Source organism: Salminus brasiliensis, chromosome 2 (genome assembly GCF_030463535.1).
Source record: "Salminus brasiliensis chromosome 2, fSalBra1.hap2, whole genome shotgun sequence".
Lineage (NCBI taxonomy): Eukaryota > Metazoa > Chordata > Actinopteri > Characiformes > Bryconidae > Salminus > Salminus brasiliensis.
The window spans coordinates 36,011,980-36,036,219 of record NC_132879.1 but is presented as its reverse complement, the minus strand read 5'-3'; the positions used below and the strand labels follow the sequence as shown (position 1 = coordinate 36,036,219).

At 40.9% G+C, this 24,240-nt stretch overlaps 2 protein-coding genes across 8 annotated transcripts in view; one reads left to right on the top strand and one right to left on the bottom strand.

Annotated features, from left to right (window-relative positions):
- prr5b (proline rich 5b (renal)) overlaps positions 1 to 5,848 on the bottom strand; it is a 42,553-nt gene extending 36,705 nt beyond the window's left edge. For 2 of the 5 annotated variants that reach the window (XM_072672525.1, XM_072672527.1), the window contains exon 1: positions 4,110 to 4,365. Coding sequence is in view for 2 of the 5 variants with exons in the window: in XM_072672524.1 (XP_072528625.1) it covers positions 5,448 to 5,512 (65 nt within the window). In the remaining 3 variants the exon portion in view is untranslated. Of the gene's footprint in view, positions 1 to 4,109; positions 4,366 to 5,447; positions 5,763 to 5,805 lie in introns of those variants that run through there. The other 3 variants (XM_072672524.1, XM_072672528.1, XM_072672523.1) reach the window with 3 other exon arrangements.
- Positions 4,647 to 24,216, top strand: sco2 (synthesis of cytochrome C oxidase 2). 3 transcript variants are annotated; one of them, XR_011978960.1, is made up of 2 exons: positions 4,647 to 4,783; positions 13,716 to 14,444. XR_011978960.1 is itself a non-coding variant. In XM_072672530.1 (2 exons), the coding sequence occupies exon 2, from the start codon at positions 22,924 to 22,926 to the stop codon at positions 23,842 to 23,844; it is 921 nt and encodes a 306-aa protein (XP_072528631.1). In that variant the 5' UTR covers positions 4,647 to 4,783; positions 22,906 to 22,923; the 3' UTR covers positions 23,845 to 24,216. The 3 variants fall into 3 exon arrangements, 2 of the variants coding, with proteins under 2 accessions (XP_072528631.1, XP_072528630.1); XM_072672530.1 differs by lacking the exon at positions 13,716 to 14,444 and adding an exon at positions 22,906 to 24,216; XM_072672529.1 differs by lacking the exons at positions 4,647 to 4,783; positions 13,716 to 14,444 and adding exons at positions 22,407 to 22,475; positions 22,906 to 24,216.
- The last annotated feature ends 24 nt before the right edge of the window (positions 24,217 to 24,240 follow it).

The following is a 24,240-nucleotide window of genomic DNA, read 5'->3' as shown; positions in this document are numbered from 1 at the left end:
GTACATCAACTGAGAAACGCACACAATATGTGACGACATGCTCATCAGCATCCAACACTATACTGGTTCGCAGTGTAAGTTCAACAGCCTGTCTGAAGAGGCAGCCCCTGTTACTCATCTGACACAAAACCCCCAGCAAGTCGTTTCCTCCAGTAATTGCGCAAACAGGAGTCAAATCACAAGTTGTGCATTCCCTTCTAAGAAAAAGACCCTTACACCCGGTCCACACCGCAAAACACACTCCTGCACTCACACATACAACTACACAACCACATGATATGAATAGGCATGTTCATTATGTTCATATTACACATGCACAACAACCAATACAATAATAATATATACATAATATTGTGTGTATATATATATATTGAATTACCTTAAGTGAATATCTAATATCTGATGTTTGTTAATGATTACACATTGTTTTTGTAATTCATAATCACATTATATTTTCTACATTTATATAGTCTCATGTGACAAAACACACAATATAACTGATGGGGGTGCACAGATTGTGGGGGTTTATTGATACTTGATATTTTTCATGAATGTATCTCCTATACTAAAACATAAAAATCCATTGTGTTCTTAAATGTAGAAATGGGAACTACTGAATGAATAAAATACAGATATTCCAGCAGAGGTCCTCAACATCACCTAGAAATGGTTAATAAAATAACTAATGTAAGCTGTAATGTTAAGCTCACCAAAATTTACCTTCAGACATTTTCAGAGCATAAGACATCGATTCCTGTAGCATAAGTAATGTTTCAAATTAAATATTAACCTCTTGTATAATAATATTTAGTTTTATTAAAATGTTTTTTGTTTAATAAAGATATACATGTTGAAAAGCAAAAAGTCTGGCTGTGCTTAATGTGCATATTTTGTACCCTTTAGGCACATCCATGTTTCAAATAAGCTAACAGCAATTTATTTTAGTAAAAAGGGTTGGTAATTAAAGAAGCATATAAGCAATCATTGAAATATGGTGGTATATTGGTAAGGCAATAACAAGTATCAACCGACTAAAATCTAGCAACAGAGCCATTAGAACAGATGAATTAATTCACTCATAGTGGAGTGTCATTCAAACTAATTGCTTAATGTGGTATTAACTAGATAGACTACATATGGATCGGATTTAAGGGGGTGTGCAAGTGTTTGAGTTTGCACTTTAAAAAGTGCTTTTATTGTTTAAAAATGAAACAGCAGAGAAGTTGTAAAGTTACGGGTGCTCGCATATTTAAATTCTGTGAGAATTCCTACCTTTACTGCACTAAATTTATTTATACTTGAAGAGGACTTTTGTGCTTTTATCCTACTTTAACTGGAGGTTAACTGGAGCAGCAGAAATTCTTGACAAAAAATATTATATGAAATCTTATGTACAAAAGGTAAAGGTGCACATATTTTTCACTGTACAGTGTACAGTGGTAGTGAACACACACACACACACACACACACACACACTAGTGAACTATGGGCAGTGAGTACACACACACCCAGAGCAGTGGGCAACTCCAGTGCCTGGGGAGCAGACAGGGTAAAGGGCCTTGCTCAAGGTCCCAACAGTGTCAGCGTGCCGAGCCCGGGAATCAACAACATTTTGTAATTTAAATGTCATCTAGGTTATTAAATTGTACACTGCTTTAATATGAAGAAACAATATTAGCAATGTGTATTAAATTGTACTTTTTCTTTGATAATGATATCACACTGATTTTTCTGTTTATGGGACTCGTCATAATTGAAAACACCAATAGATAGATCTTAGTATTTAGATATCTGATTAACACAAAATCACAGGAGATATGTAGTAACCTTGATTAAGGTATTTTCTTTAAGGTTTTTGAGCTCAAAGACCATTGTGTGCTTAATGGATGCATAAGTTCAATAGGTTCATTTACTGTACATCATCAAATATCAGTCTGAAATACCCATCAAATATATATCAGAAATTTGAAATGGTTCATATCCTGCATTGTTTTGTATCTCAGTATACCTACGCTCCGTGGGATAATGTATCAAAACAGTTTTGTATATGTATAAATGTAACCTAAAGAAAGTCTGTTTGGCTGCCCTGTGTCTCAAAAAGCAGTGTGAATGGGTTGGTCTACACTGTCGAATGTCTGTAGACCTGCACAGATTTAAAGACACTTTTTAAACTTTTGATTGAAAGGTGTATTCATGCTCAGAGAACAAAGAAAAAAACTGAACAGAAAAGTATCACATGTACCATAGGTTAAACTGTAGTCTTATTATTTAGTTCTTAATGGACAATTTATAGAAGGTAGGGCTTGGCAGTATAACAAAAAATCCACAAAATTTATCAGGATACATTTAATCACAGACTAAACACATCAGTAGCAGCAGATTCTTAAAACTACTGTTCAGATACTCCCCTGTACTGAGTACAGTTATTTTTATTCAATATCTGCTGCACTTTGTGTAATTACACCTGTCTAATTACACCGTTAGTAATGACACATGCAGTTGATAAGCAACAATATCCTCAATCTGCCTAAAAAAGCATATTGTGTATCACAATAAAATGTACCACAATACAATACAATATTGTCATATTGCCCAGCTAAAAAGTTGAATATTCAACATATTTTATAGACTTTGGGGAAAATTAAGCCTATCCTGAAGTTCTATCCTGAAGCAGAACTGAAGTCCATTACTTAAAAATGATGACAGTGGCTTATTGTTTTAAGATTTGGGGAAACATCAGTAACATCTATCTGCTTTCCAACGGATCACACATTAAAAGAACACCCGTTTTAATAAAGGGCACTGAACTGTGATGCCGTCTAGTGGCTAAAATGTGTGACTACCTAAAATTTGAACCCACTGACTGACTGGCACTGCTTCCTGACATACAGTTAAGGCCCTTAGGCCTACAGGCACAGCACGTACCACTCCGACACACTGGAAGAAACACTTGCAGCCCTCAGCTAAGCTAAGCTCTAGTGTGTAAGCTGACCACATCTCGGTCCAACCTGCTGTCATCCAGGCCAGGATAATGTGCGCGGCAGATCCAGAAGTACTTGGAGGAAAATGCTGTTGTTATCCATGGCCTAGAGTTAGAAATGGGTTATAACAGCACTATGAGCCTGTGTCTGGGACGTGTTACGTACAGCAGGAATGCAACAGGAAGCCATCCTTCCAGTGTTCCCACATGTAACACTGTCATCCTTCCTTTCCATCCCCTTAGGATTTCATGCTGAGATGGCTATTACTGATATTCCAATTCCACCATATACACCAAGTTTTAATAACCTCATAATAATTCTGAGATATATGAGAATATATTTATAGAGTATTACATGCCAGGCAATCTAGACAGACAGTATACGAGGATATAGAGTGAAGGTTGGTGGTGTAGCATAGCAGGTAGCTAGCTAAATGTACATGAATATAAAAATGTACATTAAACAAAAATATTTGTTTAAATATTTAAGTGGTAATAATAACAGTAATAATAATAATAACGATATAATAATAACAGTAGTGGTAGAAGACATGTCACCAATGAATTGAGACGGTTCATAATTTTTTTTTTTAAATACTAGATATTTTAACATTGGATTTAGACAAAAAAAAAGTTTAAACCGATGAGGAAGAAGTCAGTAAAAATTAATAATAATAATAATAATTGTGTGTGTGTGTATGTTTTGGGGGGTCGTTTTGGGAGTGACCATAATAACAACAACTGCCCATCCTCTCACTGCACTTTGCCATGACTGACTACTTCGCACCTTTCTGATTATTCGAGTTTCCACACAGTTTCTACACAACAGCTCACACCTACATTCACACTGCCTTCTTGTCTTCCCTCAAACGCCCACCATATTCAAAACTTCTGCCTATCGACCTTCACATCAGAAGCAGCCCCTCTCCCTGAACTGTGCCCCTCTCCTACCTGTGTGCTTCTTTGGAGCCCTGTCTGCAGCAGACGGCGCATTTCTAAAAGCAAGCACACAGACACTGCACACAGTGGCGCACATTCACACACTGCTACAGCAGCCCCCCTAAAACTAGACCACCTCGAGCTTCTGAGGTAGCTAAGATGCAGCCGAGCATCAGCGCCAGACACCCACCGTGTTCAGTCTCTCCTGTGCCCGTCCGAGGTCTACATGTCACCGAGACAACTGTCAGCACTCCGGCGTCTTTCTGTCCTCAGTCTGCTTCATCCGTCAGGGGCTTCACGAGGAGCCAGAACCCACTCAAGTTATCGACGAAAGGGCTTCAAATTTGGCACAAACAGCCGAGAACGAAGCCTGGGAGCTAAGTGCATGTGTGTGTGTGTGTGTGTGTGTGATAATATCGCCTCGTGCCTGTGTGTGTGTTTTTCGGAGATAGCCAGCCGCTGTCTAGCCTGTGTTATTATATCCCACCCGCATTCGGACAAGCCCCGCCCTCCCCACGAGGTAATTGGCTAGCGTTGTCCCGCATTCTGCACTGTGGTTGGTTGTTTGTTGGCGGACCTCTTTTGATGTGAACAATTAACCAATGCCAGCGCACGGGGGCGGGGCTACTGATGCTTTGGGCGGGAAAAAAAACAACGCGTCTAGTCTGACTAGCGTGTCGTGAGCGTCTTTTCTGCTCCGCAGCCAAAAACTCCAGTTTTGCCAGACTGCAGTGGCGTCTCTCCTCGCAGTGATATTACATTCTTAAGCATACTACGCACAAAAGATGGCATTCATCCTGGATACAGAATGAGGGCCAGGGAAGCAGCTTGCCAGGGGCAGAAATGACCACAACTGAATAACAGGTACACTCTGTCCCATAAGTTATAGCAGTACCAGTATTCTCCAGCCCTGTTCCTGGAGAGCTACGCTTCTGCTTGTTTTCCTGGAGAGCTGGAGTGACACTGGATGCAACACTAATCCACTGGTTGAACCTGTATGAAGGTAGTTTTTCCGGGGGGTCAGTCACTCAGGGCAGTGGTGGCTCAGCGGTTAGAGCTCAGGGTTGTGGGTACGATACCCAGGCTTGGTAAGCTGCTGCTGTTGGGCCCTTGAGCAAGACCCTTTACCCTCTCTGCTCCCTGGGTGCTGGAGTTGGCCCACCGCTCTGCTCTTAGACCACTTGTGTGTGTGTGTGTGTGTGTGTGTGTGTGTGTGTTCACTACCACAGATGGGTAAAATATGGAGGGCACATTTTGCTGTACATAGTACAGTGACAGATACATGCACCTTTACCCAACCGTGCCAAAACACACTGGACTAGGCTTGGATTGGCCCAGGATATACAATTGGAATGAATACAGATACAGAAGGGATTAGATACATACATAGATATTACAAATGATAGGAAAATATTGTTCAAATGAAAGTCCAATGTCCATATATTTAAATATGTTCAAAAAGACAACGTTGAAATGTTGAAAACTGCTGTTAAACAATGTCACATGCACCACGCAGCATGTTCCTTACCTTTTATCATGTACGCAGTAAGCTTCCATGATGTAGCTTTTAAAGGCATTCAGCTCTTCTGACATCTGGTTCTATTCTCCGCCACTGTGAGCAATTCACAGACTTTTTTCTCAGTGGAACAGAACATTTCACATCAAACCAATCTGAAGGACTCTGTTTACATCTTACTGATTTCATTAGGAGGAATGTTTTGAAGGAATCGGTGGGTTCCCCCTTTAACAATCTCCCTCTGTTTACCTAAAACGCCTCCTACTCAAATGCATTTCTCGTACATTTGGATTCAAACAAACCAGAATGACTCCATGGTGAGAAACAGGTCATGTCACAAACAACATGAGTTCATTAATGAAGCATTTACCATCTTCGTCACTGCAGGCGTGGGTGAGGACCCACCTCTGTTGTCTCACTTTTGAGACAACACTGAGATGAGAAGGATTCGTACTGTTTGAAAGGCAGTGATTCCAAAGTCTAACATTCAGGGCCAAAGATATCTCACTTTACAGCACGCAAGAACAATAAAACACACTCAGTCACTGAGCTTACAGCTTCCTCTTAGCCAATCATTAATAGGGGTTTCTAAATGCTGTGTTTTATGAGTGAGAGGGACACGCAGAGCCAATGAGAACCTTACATCCACCTGTTATCATAAAAGATATTTGTGAAGAGCACTGAAGCATGAAGAGTTTCACCATGCCCATGCCCAATGTTCTCCTTTGTATAAACCATCTGGGCTGGCAACCAATTGCACCCATGCAGAGACGGTACACAGCCAACAAAATCAGAGCTGAAGAAGGTTTTTGGCCTAAGCCGAGGCTAAACAGCATGTTTAATAGCGAAACAATAGACTTTAGCCCAAGGCTAGACTTCATCATCCGTTCAAGAGACCAGTTCAAACTGGTTTTACACCTTGAAGGTCAGATGTGAGTGAGCTAGGACTGAAAACTGCCCTCGGGTTTTAAGAATTAGTTGTTAGGAGAGGATTTGGATAACCATTGACCATTGTGAGCTATACTAGCCTTGTAGCTCCAGTGCTAAACTACATAAGCTACATTTAGACACCAAATATGTCTTGGTTGAAGAACTACTGTACATCTGGTTTAAAGGGGCACATTTACGTACATTCCTAAAGGTGTTCAGTTGGAGTAAGATCCAGAGACTGGGAAGACCACTGAAGAACTCATTATCATGTTCATGAACCCAGATTTGGATGATTTTTGTTCTGTGGTATGGTGCATTATCACTATTATCATGGTGGATGTAGCTAAGATGGGTAATTATGGCCATGAAGGAAGGCACAGGGTCAGCAACAATACTCAAATAGGTGTAAGATGCTTTTCTGCTCAGCACACTTTCTGCTCAGTACTGAGTGGTTAACTAAGTTTTTATGGCCTTTCTATCAGCTTGAACCAATGCAGCCATTCTCTGTTTTCAACCTCTCTCATCAACAAGACTTCATTCTGAGTAAACTCTAGAGACTGTTGTGCTGAAAGGCCCAGGAGAGCAGCATCTCTGGAAATACTCAAATCAGCCTGTCTGACACCAACAATCACTGATATTATATTTTCCCCCTGTTCTGATGGTCGCTGTGAACATTTGCTGAAGCTGCTGGCCCATGATTTTATGCATTGCACTTCTGCCATACAATTAGCTGATTAGGTAATTGCATGAATGTGTAGGTAGACAGGTATTCCTGCACTCTTCAAAAGGCTTCAAAGGGTTCCAGAGATGTTGTGTGTTGAGTGTGACGAACCTTTAGATCAAGTGATGGAACCAGAAGTGGATCTTCTATGCAATCGCTCAGAGAACCCTTTAAAGCACCTTTATTTTAAAGAGTGAAGCTAAGTGCTTGGTGAGTGTGTACCCCAACATTATGGAATTGTTCATTCCTGAATATTTTGAAATGCTAACACTTCTGTCCTACTCAACTTTACTCAAGTAAAGCGATCACTGATTACTGTAGAAGTATACAGTACCCTCAACCACTGAATCAAGCTTAAACTCAAGCTTCTCCTTAAAACCCTGAAGTAAAATAATTTCCACATAAAGTTGACTTTCTATTAAATATTTTATACAGTGTTATCCAATTTCCTCAAAAGCAGCAAGACAAGACCCACCCCAAATGCATGCTGTTTGTGGGTAAACATCTCAGACTGGCATGTTTACCCTCAAACATTATTTGTGCTGGAGGTGTTTTGGTATGCTGCAGCGATGCTCTTGGAGTGGGGTCTGACACCAGAGAGCTGACAAACGCGAGGAAACGCCGCACAGATGAGAAGGGGGGGGGGGGGGGGGGGTGGATGAGGATGCAAGAGCCGAGCCCTCTCCACATTTGAATTCTAAACAAACACCATGTCCCTCCATCCATTTAACAGACCCTATTTGTTCCCTAGTCGGGAATGTGTGACCTGAGCACCACAAGTTTCTGACCAAATTAAGCATGAGGGTCACTGCCTTTGTCAATCCGTCTGAGATTCAAGGGCTTTTTATTTTTTTTTAAATGCAGTAGGTTTTCTAAGCTGAAGCAGGAGGCCACTGGTTGCTATAAAAACGGGTTTGGGGTCAAATGGACAGATTTGTTTGTCTGTTCTTTTCTAGTTACTGAAAAAAAAAAACTATTAGCAAAGTCACGGTTCATAACCCGCCTGTTTTTTTCAACCACCATTAAGCTTTGTATTTTTTTCTATACACAATTTGACCACTGTTGACAGCCTGTGGGCTTTGACCTATTCCGATGTGCATAGTTTGCAGTGGGTCCGTTATGTTTAGTGTAATATGGGATAGCATTTTAATTTGTGTTTAAATTAATAATATTTTTCGTACATAATCTGCAAAAATGTAATAAATACATCTTAAAAATAATATAATTTAAAAAAAAGAGGCAATCACTGTGTTAAAACTAACCCTGTCGGATGGAGGCCGGACTTCCGCCTGGCTAGCTCTTGCTGTTGGCTGATTATATGTTTCAGAATGCGACTTTGTAAAAGCCAACAAGAAGGAGATTAAAATGCTGTGACCTAAAGGTTAGAGCGAGAGAGAGAGGTGGGTTTGGGACTAAAAGGTTACCCTAGACTGGAAGGAAGTGGGGGTGTGGGGATTAAAGCAAGATTAAAGTGCTTTCTTCTCCTTTAACATTTTGAGCAAGACACATAACCCACAATTGCTCCCTAGGTAATAAGGTGGCTGCTCACCTTTCTGGGTGTGTGCATTCACTGCCCCTATTCAGTAATGTGAGTGTGTGTGTGTGTGTTCACTGCCACATATGGGTTAAATGTGGAGACTAAATTCTGTGTACTGCTGTGCAATGCCAATGTCAGTTAGATTACTAAGAAACTGATGAATAGCATGTTCATCTGGAATCTGTTGAACTGAGGTCCTTGTTACACTCCGCGTTAGTTGGTGCTCTGCTCTCCCCTATGCTACTTTAGCATCTTTTTGAGTGATTTTTTGATACATGCATTATCTTCATTATTTCTTACTTCAATCCATGTAAGACTTTTACCTCAATTGTTTTTTTTATTGATTTTAAATGTGTTTAAAGAAATACATTGACTTGATTAGGCTGATTTCCCTCCCCAGCTAACATGTCCATGTGGGGCCCATATGTGTAGCCCAACTGGGATCCAGAAAGTTTTGTCCTTGGGATCCATGTTGGCCTAGATGGGACAATAACAATGAGACAGTAACAATGAGGCCCATTTGGGAAGCCCAAATGGGTCCCAGTAACAAAGTAGTTATGAGTCCATGCCCACCTGGAACCCACATAGTGCACATTCCACTCATGTGGGCCTCAAATGAGCATGTTGGCAAGCCACAACCATGCAGCACAATATTACACTCTTTAATCGAAGACAGTGTCTTCCACAATGCCCAGCCGTCCTCCCAACTGAGGAAGCCAGTGTATCCACCCACTAACGTTGTCCTTGCACCTTGAAAGACAAATGACACCAGTCTCTGTCTATTTTCACAGAAGTTTCCTTATTTCCAACCAATCCTGCACCTTCTGGTCTGTTTACAGAACGCAGTTATCTACCACTATTAGCTGGCGCTAATGACTGTATACACACTCGCACACATACACATACACAAGGTGCCCTGATTGAGGTCATGCTGTGTCTCACCAATGATTACCCCTGTTCTTAATGATGTAATGTTTCCAAAGCTGAAAAGGGAATGTTAATGGTTAAACCTTTGCAATTAAGTAAGAGGTAAAGTTTTGAAACACTGCCGACTTGCTGGAAGATAAAAGGCGGGCGACACTTTGCTAAACTGAGAGTGGTGTTTACATTCACTCTAGGCCCGTTGGTGTTTTCCACGTTTCTAGTAATGATTTGACCAATGCCAGACATGCAAGCAGACAGGAGTCCAGACAGGTGTTAACACTAAAGGCATTTTCCCTAACATTGTTTGCACAGCATTGCAGAACTGTGTTAGCAGCACTGATCTGACATACGTATGAAACATTTGGGAATACACTGATCCCAGATTAGCAGTCTTAATCCGAGCTATGGGCCTAGGAGGGATTCTCCTACACTGGAAAGGCTTTCCTCACTGTGGCCTTAATGAAGCATTTCTCTGGCTTGGCAAACGTGCACTGTTTTGTTCTAAAGCAACAAATGGTTCACTGATTGCATTCCAGGAGGATCCAGTTTCAAATGGCAGGATTCAAAAAATGCAGAATAATCATAGGCTGTGTTTCTGTAAAGGGTTGTAACAGCATGATCCAGTGAAGGCATTTGGGCTCTACATTAAGCAGTCTAACATACCCCAAAAAGTATGGAGGCAAGCTGTGATTGTTCAAAGTTGAAGAAATTAGGCCAACACAACACAACATGATTGCATCTCAGACATCTCAACATCTAATTTGAAAAAAGCTTTTCCTCCATTATTATTATTATTATTATTATTATTATTATATAAACATGTATTTTTATAGGTGAGATACTTTTAGCACATTTTTCCACATGGATGTACAAAATCATGCATATTTCATACATTTTCCCTAAAAATGAAAAACATCGAAATAATCTCTCGCAGTTAATTATACATACAAGCACGACCAAAATCAGTCAGAAAGAGACTGAGAGAACAGAGTGATGCCACGTTTTGAGATGCACTGATAGTCTAGATTGTTTCTAATGTAACATCAGGAATGTGTCCAAATGTTTGTGGACACCCCTTCTAATGAATGCATTCATCTACTTTAAGTTGAATCCATTTGGTGATACAGATGTGCGAATGCACACACACACACACACATACACACACACACACACACACACACACACTCATACACACATACAGCTTGTCTAGTCTCTGTAGAGAATAGGACTCTCTAGAGCAGATAAACATGAACCTATTGGGTTAGAGGGATATAAAGCCCCCCAGAGTTGTGGAGCAGTGGATCTGTGTTTTTTGCAAGGATGGATGGTGCTCCATCCAGTTCTTTTGAGATGAGATGGGGAGTTGGGGATGGGGTGGAGTGGAGTGGTAATCATCCAATATCTTGACCTCAATAATGCTCTTGTCACTGAATGCAATCAAATCCTCACAGTGCAATCAAATCATGCTCCAAAATCTAGTAAAAAGCCTTCGCTGGACAATTTATGCCTTCTAGGGTAGTACGCTTACACAGAAAGAGTCAGATGACTGTTAACTGTATTAGGCTAAATGTTCTGTATCACAGTCTTGCATGGCTGTGTTTCTCTAAAACATCTTTATGGGTAATGGCATACGGCTTTAAGTTAAATACTTCAATGTTTTTAACCTAAGGGAATTTGTTATTACATATTTACATCTTACATGTTATCTTACATGTTACATATTATTATTATCTTGGTATTCAAGTGATACAGATGCGCAGATAGTGATTAGACTGTGACTAGATTAGGAAAATGCAGTTTTTAAGATTTGTTTAGTAGAACAATCAATCAATCACAACTCCAAAACTGAAACTGTGGAGGCAGTGCCCTCCCATTTTGGTGTCCAGGACGAAAAAAGCCATGGAAGTGAAACGGCTAGAACAGTCTGAAAACAGTGTGGGAAAACGGAAGGGATTCTAAGCTACAGGGTTGCTACAGCAACCAGAAACACTGCACTGTTTTGTCTGACCTGCTGGTTCTCACCCCCTCCCCGCCCCCGGATTGCCAGATTGGTAGTTTCCCCACCAAATTGGGCTAATGCAGGGTGGAAATGAGAGAAAAGGTGTGTATTAATGTTGGGGTACTTTCTAAATGATGCACCAAATAGCTTCAATACTTTCACTCTAATAATCCAGTTTATGTACTGTATAACCAACATTACACATGCCAGGTGGCACTGCAGGTAGTGTGTCTGGGGATGTGGGTTCGATCCTCGCCTTGATCTCCGTGAGGAGTTTGGTGTGTTCTCTGTGTGCCCTTGGTTTCCCACCAAAAACACATGGTAGGTGATCTGGCTGTACCAAATTGCCCCCAGGTGGAAGTAAACGGGTGTGTGGTTCCCTGTAATGGATCGGCCCCCTGTCCAGGGAGTATTCCTGCCTTGAGCCCAATGATTCTGCGTAGGCTTTGAACCCCCCATGTCCTGGGAAAAAGAGGCTAAGATGAATTAATATGAACGAATGATGAGTGATCTCAATGAGTGAGTTGCTTTCCTCTTGTTAGCATACCCAGCTGAACAGAGCAAAATATTCGGTTTTTATCATTGGTTAAGTGTTGTGTGATAGAGAGACTGTAATGCAGAGTTCTTGGGGACAGATCATTTTGAAGCAGGATTATCCATCATTTTTACCTTAAAACAATGCTTAAAATAATAAAAGTGATGCTCCACTGACTTGTAATAGGGAGAATAGCATCTCTATAGTTGCCACTCTGGGCTCAGCACACTGCTAACACTTCACTATGTGTAACTTTGGCGAGGTTTGCAGGACAACTCTTGTAGGAACTGCATAACGCTGCGTAACCTAAATCATATTTGTGAAAATCCTAAAATATCACTTTATAGCCCTGTATCTTTCAACTCGTCCATAAATACAGAAAATCAAGTCTTGGCTCAAAGTGGGAAAAACTGTAGGAGAAGCCCAGGCGCAAGAAATAGCAATAGAGGGTATTTGCATGACCTCACAGGTTGGGAAGTCACTGCGGTCAAGCCCACTGAGTGGCAGTGTTATCCTTTAGTATGAATTTCACTAACCCAAAAACAGGGATAGATGGATGTGAACACACTCCATTCACTCCACTTTGTGCTCTCAGATATGGAGCTTTATCCTGTCCATGGAACATTGGTTGTTTGATAATTTGGATGGATTGCTGTTGAGTCCAGCTGCCTTTAACTTGCACAGGTAATCGCTAGTTTATTTCCTGGTTTGGTCGTACTGCAGAATGTTTTGCCACTCAGTCCAGACATTGCATGTTCCAGCAGGGGCATGATATCAATAGCCTCTATTCTCACAAAATGCTGCTTTAATACCCAGAGGCCCCAGAGGATCTTAGTCTTACCCTGAGCAAAACTCTTTTGTTCTAAGACATGTCACTGTCAGCTATCTCAAAGAAATATGTTCAGGTTGGGAGTAAAAACTGCTGGACTCGCAGTCATATAGAAGGCATGAATAAGAGTGCTGGTCTAAAACCAACTTCCTTCCTGTCATCGTCCAACAGATGACACAGATCCTGTTCTAGTTCCATTACCTCATATCCTAAACAAGGGACGTATTGCTCGCTTTTGAAGCAGTGGAAGAAACTAGACATCCTCTTGCATTGTAATTAGTGTCTCTGCTTCCCCAAGTGTTGCTCTTCAGTGGTCCCGTACCCTTCAGTGTCCCCAAAAATCAGCTACTGGGCTAATAATGAGTTCAACGATGAGCACACATCCTCTTTGCATACAGAACAAAAGGCCAAACAGGTTCTCATGACAACCGGGTGCTGTTTGTAGAGGAGATGGGTCTGCTCAAGGAGCTGATTCGCTTTTTGTCCCCCCCATCCACCAATGCCTCCCACTCCTTCGTGCCCAGCTGAAAAGGGCATCCAAACCAGATACACAGCTAATTGGTCACGACAGAGCGACGACAGTACAGTGGCCTCCGCAGAGACGTGCCCCAGTTTAGGAGCCCAGTTTTGCCACATTTGCTCTCGTAATTAGCAGTAGTGGCTTGTAAGTAGTTACATTTACTTGGTTACATGTACAAAAAGATCGGTATTTACAATGAGTAAATCATTCATTATGTTGTTATTGAAAGGTGCCGTAATAATCTAAACCCTGATCATGTTTTAAAATGTCTCATTCACTCCTCAGTCATTGCAGTCCATCCGCAAAATCTACACTTGCCTGCAAAAAACAGCCTGTTCATGAATTTATTTGGTGTTATTATGTAATGGAACTACATCTACATACAGTGTATGCACCTATTCAGTCTAAACATTACCTAACCTACACCTAGAGAGCATCCTAAGCAGTTGCATCACTGCCTGGTTTGGGACCTGCACAGCCTCTGACCGCAAGTCCCTCCAACGCATTGTGAGGACAGCTGAGAGGATCATCGGAGTCTCTCTCCCCTCCGTCATGGACATTTACACCACCCGCTGCATCCGCAAAGCAACCAACATTGTGGATGACTCCACCCACCCTTCACACAGACTGTTCTCCCTCCTGCCATCAGGAAGAAGGTACCGCAGCATCCGGTCCAACACGACCAGACTCTGCAACAGCTTCTTCCCCCAAGCCATCAGACTCCTCAACACAACTCAACTTCTGAACTGATATCTTTCTGGTACATGTACACTCTCCCTCTCTCTCTCTCTCTCTCTCCAACCAACCATTTACCCCAGATAACATGGGAAGCATTTTTTTTTGCACAAGCATTTGCACTAATAACGTTACTACCTCACTGGACTGCACATTGCACAATTTGCACACTACCGTCATTATTTATTATTCTCTGGTCTGTACTGTGTTGTGTTGTCTGTCCGCACTTGTTTGTTTGTGTTGCACTTGTGTCTTGTATGCACTATGTTGCACCATGGTCCTGGAGGAACGTTGTTTCGTTTCACTGTGTACTCTGTATGTAGTTGAAATGACAATAAAACCCAGTTGACTTGACTTGACCTAAACCTAAACTACCACACCTAAACCTAAGTCTAACCTTAAGCTAACCTAAACTTTACCTAACATACACCTCAACCTAAACCTAAACTACCACACCTAAACCTAAGTCTAACCTTAAGCTAACCTAAACTTTACCTAACATACACCTCAACCTAAACTACCACACCTAAACCTAAGTCTAACCTTAAGCTAACCTAAACTTTACCTAACATACACCTCAACCTAAACCTAAACTACCACACCTAAACCTAAACTAAAAACATCTAAACCTAAGTCTAACCTTAATCTAACCTAAATGTTACCTAACCTACACCTAAACCTAAACTACCACACCTAAACCTAAGTCTAACCTTGACCTAAGCTAAACTTTATCTAACCTACACCTAAACCTAATTGCTAACCTTGACTTAACCCAAACGTACCCTAACTCTTACCCTAACAGGTGAATTTTTATTTCCTGAACACACACCTCAACCTAAACCTGACCTACTACACCTAAACCTAATTATAACCTTAACACTTTACCTAATTTCTTCAGGCTGGGTTGTGTGTATTTGGCAAAACGACACCACCAGTGAACAGGAGTACCTTTTGAGTCATAAAATATGTACAGAGAGCTCCTTGTGAATCATGTAAACATATTTCTTGGGGTTCACCTACCAGTTGTATATATAGAAATATTATGAGATATTTTTCCCTCTCTCTGGCCTCACCATGTGCTCTCAAGCACATGGCTCTGTTTGTTTGTCAGTCCTAGTCCTGCCTGTTTGTCAGTGTTCCCACCTGTGCCTCTTCACTAGCCACGCCTCCTTTTTAGTCCCAGGTGTTCCTCATTGTCCCTGTGTATAAGTACTCAGGACAGGACTACATCACTGCTAACCGATAGAAGCCACAGAAGAAAACAGTTTCAAACTCTTTATGTAGGGCAGTAAGTGTGTTTTTGCTACATAGTATAAAAATAAATCAATAATACAAATGTTTAGTAAAAAATAAGAAGGCTTCCTTGTTTTCAGTCTAATCACTGATGTAAGATAATGACCTAATAAAGGACTGTTTGGGTAAATTATAGGATGGTAACTGTAAATACTGGCTTTCTTCATGGAGAAGTTTGAAAATGGTTGAAAAAGGTGGCCAAAGACATAGTCTTTGCATAGTCAGGTTCGGTGGACTCCACCCACTGGTTATTAGAGTAACTGTAGTAACGAGTTTTGAGATGATACACACTGGTTAAATGCTATTATGGTGAATATGGAGAGGTAACATAAATTCATACTGCCCACAAATTTAAAACCATAATGATGCCCCTGGTCGATACACACAGTTCTGCCAATGGGAGTCTGGTAAATGAGCTATATTTGGGCCCAGATTGGGGTCAGTTTAGCCAGTTCTCACTTCCGTTTATTCTGGAGAGTGCAAACAGGAGGTTGACCGGCAAGAGCACTGAGACATTGATTAGAGGTGATGATTTATTTTCCAGTCTGGCTTTTAAAACACAAGCAAAACCACTTTACAGCCTCAGTATAGCACTATAATCATCTCATGCTTCACAAGTAGTGTACACTACTGTTCAATAGTGTGGAATCACTGTTTTCAATTCAATATAATGTATGGTTCCAAATAAATGTAACAACATAATCTTAACACTGTGTTAGTCCTGTATAACGTCATATCATCACTCTCCAAAACATGTATCTCCAAAATGGTGACTTTACAGGAAAGGGCAAAATGTTCAATTGGTCCATTCATTCCCTATTTACATAGAGTACAGAAGTACAAAAATGAAGATACAAATTGTTCAGTGGCCAGCAGCGATATGTTGCAAAGAATTAAAAGCTGTAAATATACTGTAGGTTATTGTAGAGAATGAACAAGAGCTGTAGATGATTCCATAACAGTTACATATAACTGTACAAAATATCAAAATAATATCAATAATGAAGTTATAATGAGGTTCAAATATTTGAAAAAAACATCAGCATAAAACATCAGGGAAAGAATAAAGTTTCCTGAAGAACATCTAGACAAGACCAGAACCTCAGGAACAATGTGCTTTGGACAGATTAATCTTGACCCCCACGTAGGTTTGTATAGGTTTGTATATGGTCCCTGGTCCCAGTTTTCTTTCTTCACCTTTTGAAATAATATAAATCATTTGCTAAACATCCATTTGCTGGATCTTCTTCATAATTGAATGAATAATATGTAAATAAAGTTTATAATTAAACCTCTGAGTGGTCTGGTGTGAAATGTACAAGAGAAACCTGTAAAACGTGTGATGCACTGTGGTCTGGAAAGTTGAATAATTCTAAATATTTGTGCTTTAGACAACAGGACCCCTAGTTTGTATCACCACCACTGTAGAAAGAAATCTGTGAGATATTTCTAAATCCCTCCTCAGACTCAACTGCCTCTACAACTTTCTTCCTGGCCTCAGAGAGCTCTTTGAAGGCCTCAGAGAGCTCTTTGGCTCTCACCATGATAATAACATTCACTTTACCAATCATAAGCAAACCGTAAGTAAACTGAATGTCTGAGGTTTAAATAACACAGGCTCCTCCAAAACCCCCTCTAATGATGTTCTAATCATCTGCAGCTGATTCTAATTTTAGGCATCTGAAGTAGTAATAAATGTGGGATGTCCAAACTTTTTCATCACAATAACAATTACAGTTCTATTAATTACATTTTACAAATGAATTCATTACAAGGCATTTCTTTAGTAGTATGTGTGTAATTGTTACATTACCATCTCTCAATATTTTTCAAACGAAGATCAATGCAACAGTGCATGCCAGGGGTGTCCAATCTTACCCGCAAAGGGCCGATGTGCCGGTCCTAATTCCTAAGCAAAAACTCACGTGATCAGTTGCTGGAAGACTCCCCGGTGGAATCAAGTGTGCTGCTGGCTGTTTAGAATGAAAACCTGTAGCCACACCAGCCCTTTGCGGATAAGATTGATGCTCCTGGTGTATGTCAATGTGTATATTTTCAGTATTTTACTGCTAGGGACTTTCACTCACCCATACACATGTGTTACGTGATGTTACGTGACAATTAAAGTAAAGATTGATTTAATTTGATTTGATTCGTAAACGTTTTTGTACAAGCTGGCAAAGCCATCTTAGTCCGCTGTTTAAGTGGACCGCTCGTTTCTTCCTTTTCCTACCTGCTTTATGTTTGCTTTGGGCTTAGGTATTCACTCTGCCCAAACAGAGAGGAAGGGACACTTTCCTCTATAAGTTCTATCAGGAGAGCACAGGCAAATGAAACTTCCTGTACAGTTAAGTTCCTATTGGCCTCATCATTTCCATTCTAGCCATGGTGACCAAAAAACACAGCAGGAATGTTAGTCTGCTTAAGAAATTATTGAATGCAATCATGACAAGCCTTTAAGCTTTATGGGTCTTTGTGTGTGCTCACACTTCACTTCCTCACTCTTAAAGGACACTTTTAATTACACTATACAGTCATGTGAAAAATAAAGGAAACCCTGTTTTAATTAGATGATTTTATGTATCAGGACATTCTAAAAGACATCTGGTCCTTAGAAGGTCTCTTAATTAGATAAATACAACCTAAATGAAAAGCAGTACATGACAAATGCCACCGTGTTATACTTTATTTAAAACTAGGCCAAAATGCAGAAGCAATGTTAGAAAAATGAAGAACACCTTAACTGCTTTCATTAGAATAGTACAGCCAGGTGCTGCCAAGCAAATGTCCTTGATTTATTGATCTGCAAAACATTACCACCTCTCTGAAAGCAGACGCTTTGGCAGTTGTTGCCGCCCATCAATCTGGGGAGCATTGTAAGGCTGTTTGCAAACAATCTGAAGTCCATCATTCTACAGTGAGAAAGATAATTCACAAGTAGAAAACATTCAAGACATCTTGGCCACATCTCATCAAGCCACATCTCAGACTCTAAAGGCCTCCGTTAGCAGGTTAAATGCTCACGTTCATGACAGTACAATTAGAGAAAGACTGAACTGATATGGCTTGTTTGGAAGGGTTGCCAGGAGAAAGCCTCTAAAAAGAACATGGCAGCATGCCTTCAGTTTGCAAAGTGGCACCTGAACAAACCACACGACTTCTGGAACAATGTGGGGCCTGCATGGGTAGCACCAACTGGAAACCAGAAAGTTGTGTCCATGGGTTCAGTGCTGGCCCCACATATGGAGGCCCATCAGGGTCAGTGATGGGACAAGGAGGAGTTAAACATGGGTCCCATCTGAGTTGTACACTGGCACATCGGAGCAATATGGGACACATTTGGGATAGTAAGGTGGGCTATAATAATAGGGCCCATTTGGGAAGCCCAACTGTAGTTGTAGGTTGTACTAATTTGGAATAATTAAATGTTTTAACCTTCAACAGAAGAGGTGAGACTAGGATTCTGACCTTTGCCCCCTTCCTGCTGTTAAAGACTCAGAACTGGGACTGAGGTCTGATAAATTAGCTGGTCAGTTTTCCTTTATTCCAACATGCATGCTGATCCAGTCACACACAGATTTGGGCCCTATAGTTGTGATCCAGTACTGGTAGGGTGAAGGCTAGCATGAAGCAAATGAAGAGAGCCACTGAATCTTCTCAAGCTACCGCTATCCCAATATCACTGGACCACTGAACATGCTTGGAGGAGAACACTAACTGCTAACTTTTGTTACACAGGCTAACAGAAGCCTGCACTAGCCTACATCAGACTGAAAAATGGACCTCCCATTTAGAAAAGCAAGGCCAATTATGCTCTCAAGGCTTTTGGCCACGGATGGCTGTGGCTTCACCAGTGGTCGAATCAATAATATTCAGATAATAGAGACAGTGCTTAGATTGCTGTGCAGACCGGTACAGGTCTAGAAATAGAGCCTTGGGCTCCTCACTCATCCAACCGCCCTGCACATGTTCCCAGCTACAACAGGTCCACTCCAGCTCATAATTCAGTTGATAATTAGTTGATGTTGAGTTGGATTAGGTGTGGTAGAGGGTGGAGTGGGTCTCCATGACCGACCTCTGTGCTCTGTTTGGTATTTCTGTTTGGTTTGAACATGCACTAAATCAATGCCATTCTCTGAATGAAGATGAACTGCAAATCATTGTGATCTGCATAATGATTCTTTACATGGCTATGTCACGAATGCAGTCTGTTTTACTGCGTGACAGCCTGTGACCGGTTAACACATAAACGTAGTGGAAGAGATGGTGTTTTTCAATTGTTCCAATGTCTTAGTCCACCATGTTTCTATGCATGTTATAAACAAATGCATACTTATGCATTATAAAGGATACAAAAACCATTTGTCCCATTTGATATTAAACATACAGCTGTGAACTAAACTATCATACATACATGCATGAATAATAAATGTTACTTTTGAGTAGTTATGTGCATTTAACATATGTGCGGTTTCAGATCTAAATATCTACTTCTATTAAGAGTAATTACAGTGTAGATATTAGTCATTTTAGTTTGTGCTGGCAAAAATATAAATAAAATACATAACTTCAACTGGACTCTTACTAGTAAAAATGTGGACGGATATGTTGTTCTCATAGATCTGTAAATCTGATATCATTACTGGGAAAAAAATTGTAGCTAATCTCTGATGGTCTACAGAGGCTCGGCGAGGAGTGAAGCTCGATTCAGTGCTCGAAACGATTCTCTGTAGTTTTTATACGAGGCAAGTTAGCTTTAAAAAAGGAGAATCAGACCTCGATGGCTGTCATTTCAGAATGGTCGTTTTATGGAGATGTGATGGAGGAAGTCTTTTCCTTATAAGTAGTATAAGAATCAAAGATCGATCCAAATATTTCAGTTAAATCTGGATGGAAGTAAAGATGTAATTAAATAATGAAAGATGTAATTACTGGTGTTAATTGTACTCAGATAGCAGTGAGACTAGGATTCTGACCTTTGCCCCCTTCCTGCTGTTAAAGACTCAGAACTGGGACTGAGGTCTGATAAATTAGCTGGTCAGTTTTCCTTTATTCCAACATGCATGCTGATCCAGTCACACACAGATTTGGGCCCTATAGTTGTGATCCAGTACTGGTAGGGTGAAGGCTAGCATGAAGCAAATGAAGAGAGCCACTGCATCTTTTTTTTTTAGGTGCACGTATTCATCACTGTACAGTGTGGACTGTACAGCGAAATGTGTCCTCCGCATTTAACCCATCTGGTAGTGAACACACACACACACACACACACACGTGTTAGGGGCAGTGAGTACACACACACACCCAGAGCGGTGGGCAGCCAACTCCAGCGCCCGGGGAGCAGAGAGGGTAAAGGGCCTTGCTCAAGGGCCCAACAGTGGCAGCTTGCCGAGCCCGGGAATCGAACCCACAACCCTGTTATCGATATCCCGGCGCTCTAACCGCTGAGCCACCACTGCATCTTCTCAAGCTACCGCTATCCCAATATCACTGGACCACTGAACATGCTTGGAGGCTAACTTTTGTTACACAGGCTAACAGAAGCCTGCACTGGGCTACATCAGACTGAATAATGGGAGGTTATTCTTTTAATAAGGCCAAGTATGCTCTCTGGACTTTAATCCACCTATGGCTGTGGCATAGATCCACTCCAGCTCATAATTCAGTTGATAATTAGTTGACGTTTTGATTAAGGTTGGATTTTATTATCAGTACTATGTTGGATAAACAGTACAGAATTGCCAGTAAAGTAAAGTTGCCAGTTTCTAAGGTTGGCAGCACACTGACACTGACTAGCTACATTGACTTTACTCTGGCGACTCCAACAGACCTGAACACACCATTACAGCTAACCGCTGCCTCTGAGATAGGGAGAAAACAAAGCATTTAATAACGTGATTATTGGTAATACATATCGGTTCTAACTGGATATGAACTAAATTACCTTTACATTACTGAGGCAAAATGCCTGGCTGTGACTGAAGATTTGAGCTAGTCTAGCTATGTCTTCAGCTGTTAGTGGAAGTGCATTACTGCTGATTAGTGAGATAAGCTAATGTAGTTATGTTTTACTGTGCTGATGTTTACTGATATTTCTGAAAAATAACGATATTTATATAATATATAATATAGATATATAATAATAATGATTTACCATATTTTACTGCAGTAATAGTGTTTTAATTGGTGTATTAAGGTAGTGTTGGATTTCTGTTAATGTTTTTTTTTTTTTTTAGTGGTTCAGTATTAATTCAGAGGGCAAAAGTGATGATGAATCAACGTCAGAAGGGACTGTTAATTCAGTGAAGTTAATGTTGACAGTTTAACCTTGATTTAACATCTATTCAGTGACTGATTGCTGTCTGGGTACGTTGATCAGGTGCTGTACACGTTAATCTTGAATTTGATCATCCGTTTTGCGAAATACTAGCTATACTAGCTATATAACACAATTTGGAAAACGTTAACAATATGCCCGAATTTTCTTGGTTGCATTGAACTTATTTGATAAAGTTTAAAATCTTCAATGTTGGGATATTTATTATAATATATTTTCAATGTGAAATTATACATTTAAATTGTCAAAGAATATTATTCGGATTTTATTAGATTACACAGGCAATTATTATGATTCGGGATTTGTGAATCGGTCCGATTCTTAAAAAGAACCGGTTCAAAAACCCAAACGATTCGAGCACAATGAGTTGTTTAATAGTAGCGAATCTGCCAATAATGGACAGTTTTCTACCGACTACCCAACAACTTTATCAAAAATCACTATCAATTTCTTAAAAAGTCGTAGAAGTTCTTTATGTAAGTCTCACTTAATTTATAATGCAAAGTAAAAAGTCAGTAAGTCTTACTTTGTTGACCATGTGAAAGCCGTTGGAAATACACTTGCTGAGCAGAACTGAATCTGCTGATTCGAAACCAAAATGGCGTTCACTAGTCACACGCTGCCGGCTGTCCTAGCTGTTAGCTGATGTCGGAGGGGTGACAGGGAGCACCGGCTACGGGGTTGGTATTAACGGCTGTATTTTATTATTATTATTAGCGTAAAGCATTAATGAGTTTATAGACCTTGTCTGATCTTTTCAGTCTTAGCTTGTAATGAGGGTAAAGTGAGCTAGCCTGGCTTTGACACCACTAGCATGAAGTGAGTTTCACTTACGGTGCGTCCCCCTGCTTCCTCCATAGTGCACTGTGTAAGTCATGAAACTGTGGCTTCTACATGCAAATAATGCAATCAAACAGTATACTGGCTCTTTATATTAAGGTTATTGTACAGTATTGGGGTGCAGAACTGCTATTTCCCTGTCTTAAGAATTTAGTAAATACAGTTCAGTGTGGTTGGCCTTAACGACTGACATTACTGACAGCTCAGTCCTTGCAATGTAGGCACATTCTGGTCATTGTGTTCATCACCTCTCCTCTTTTCTATCTCAAGCTCTGCTCCAACCTGAACATGTTTGCTTTCGGATCTCCTGTCTTCCGCGGGACGTCATGGAGTGTCTTGAGGTCCTCTCTCCAAGCCAGATGCACTCCTAACTTACCCCAACACACTCCAAGGGCATACTGCTGCACCCCGCCTGTACTACCGGCACACAGCTATCAGATACGCTTTGGCCGGCACCCTTATAAACTCCCTCTCCTGTGCTGCGGTAGATCACATCTGTTTAATCAGCAGCAAGCCACCTTTTCTCAAGGCTCCACCCAACCACCAAAGCCTGGCTCCTCGGCCCGGATCAAACTAAGATACCGTCTGGCTGTGACACTGCTGTTTGGTGGTGGGATCATAGGGAGCTGGTGGTATGTGCATCGGGAAAAGCAGCAGAAGTTGCAGATGCAACGGCTGGAGCAGCTGAGGAAGGTGGCTGTGGGCCAGGGTGGCTTCTCGTTGCTGGACCACACTGGGCAGCGCAGAAGCAAAAAGGACTATAAGGGTAAATGGGTCCTCATGTACTTTGGCTTCACACACTGCCCAGATATCTGCCCCGATGAGCTGGAAAAGATGACCAGCGTCGTGAATTTGCTGGACAAAGAGGCTGACCTGCCTCGTGTGCAGCCGCTGTTCGTTACTGTTGACCCTGAAAGGGATGACGTGGCCGCCTTGGCAAAGTACGTCAAAGACTTTCACCCACGACTGGTTGGACTGACCGGGACACCTGAGGAGGTAAAGGAAGCTGGCCAGGCATACAGGGTGTATGCCAGTGCTGGGCCAAAGGACGATGACGGTGACTACATTGTGGACCACACCATCATTATATACCTCATCAACCCAGATGGTCTTTTTCTGGACTACTACAACCGAATGAAAAATGAAACACAGATTGCAGAAAGTATTCGTAATCACATGAAGAATCATATTCAGCTATTCCCTGACTAAATTTAAGAATGAGGTGGGGATATGTGATTGTGTATGGGGTAAATAAAGGCACCTGCATCCCATGAAAAGTTCTCTCTATACCTATAAGAACAAGATAGGATTTAAAGTGGGATGCTTAAAGATATCCGAATCATATCATACTTAATTGGTTTGAGCTGTATTTGATGTATTAATGAATAATGTTTAGGTGATGTTGGATTAGTGCACTAAAATATTGGCATTTGATTCAGTTTACGGCCTTAATAACACCTTAAAAATAAAAAAATACCTAAAAAATTGTATTGCCGACTGACAAAAAAAATCTGAGAAAACCAGTCAATCACAGTTGACAGTCCTTTTGGCACATACAGTACATGTCCAAATGTTTGTAGACACCCCTTCATTGTACTGAGCTCT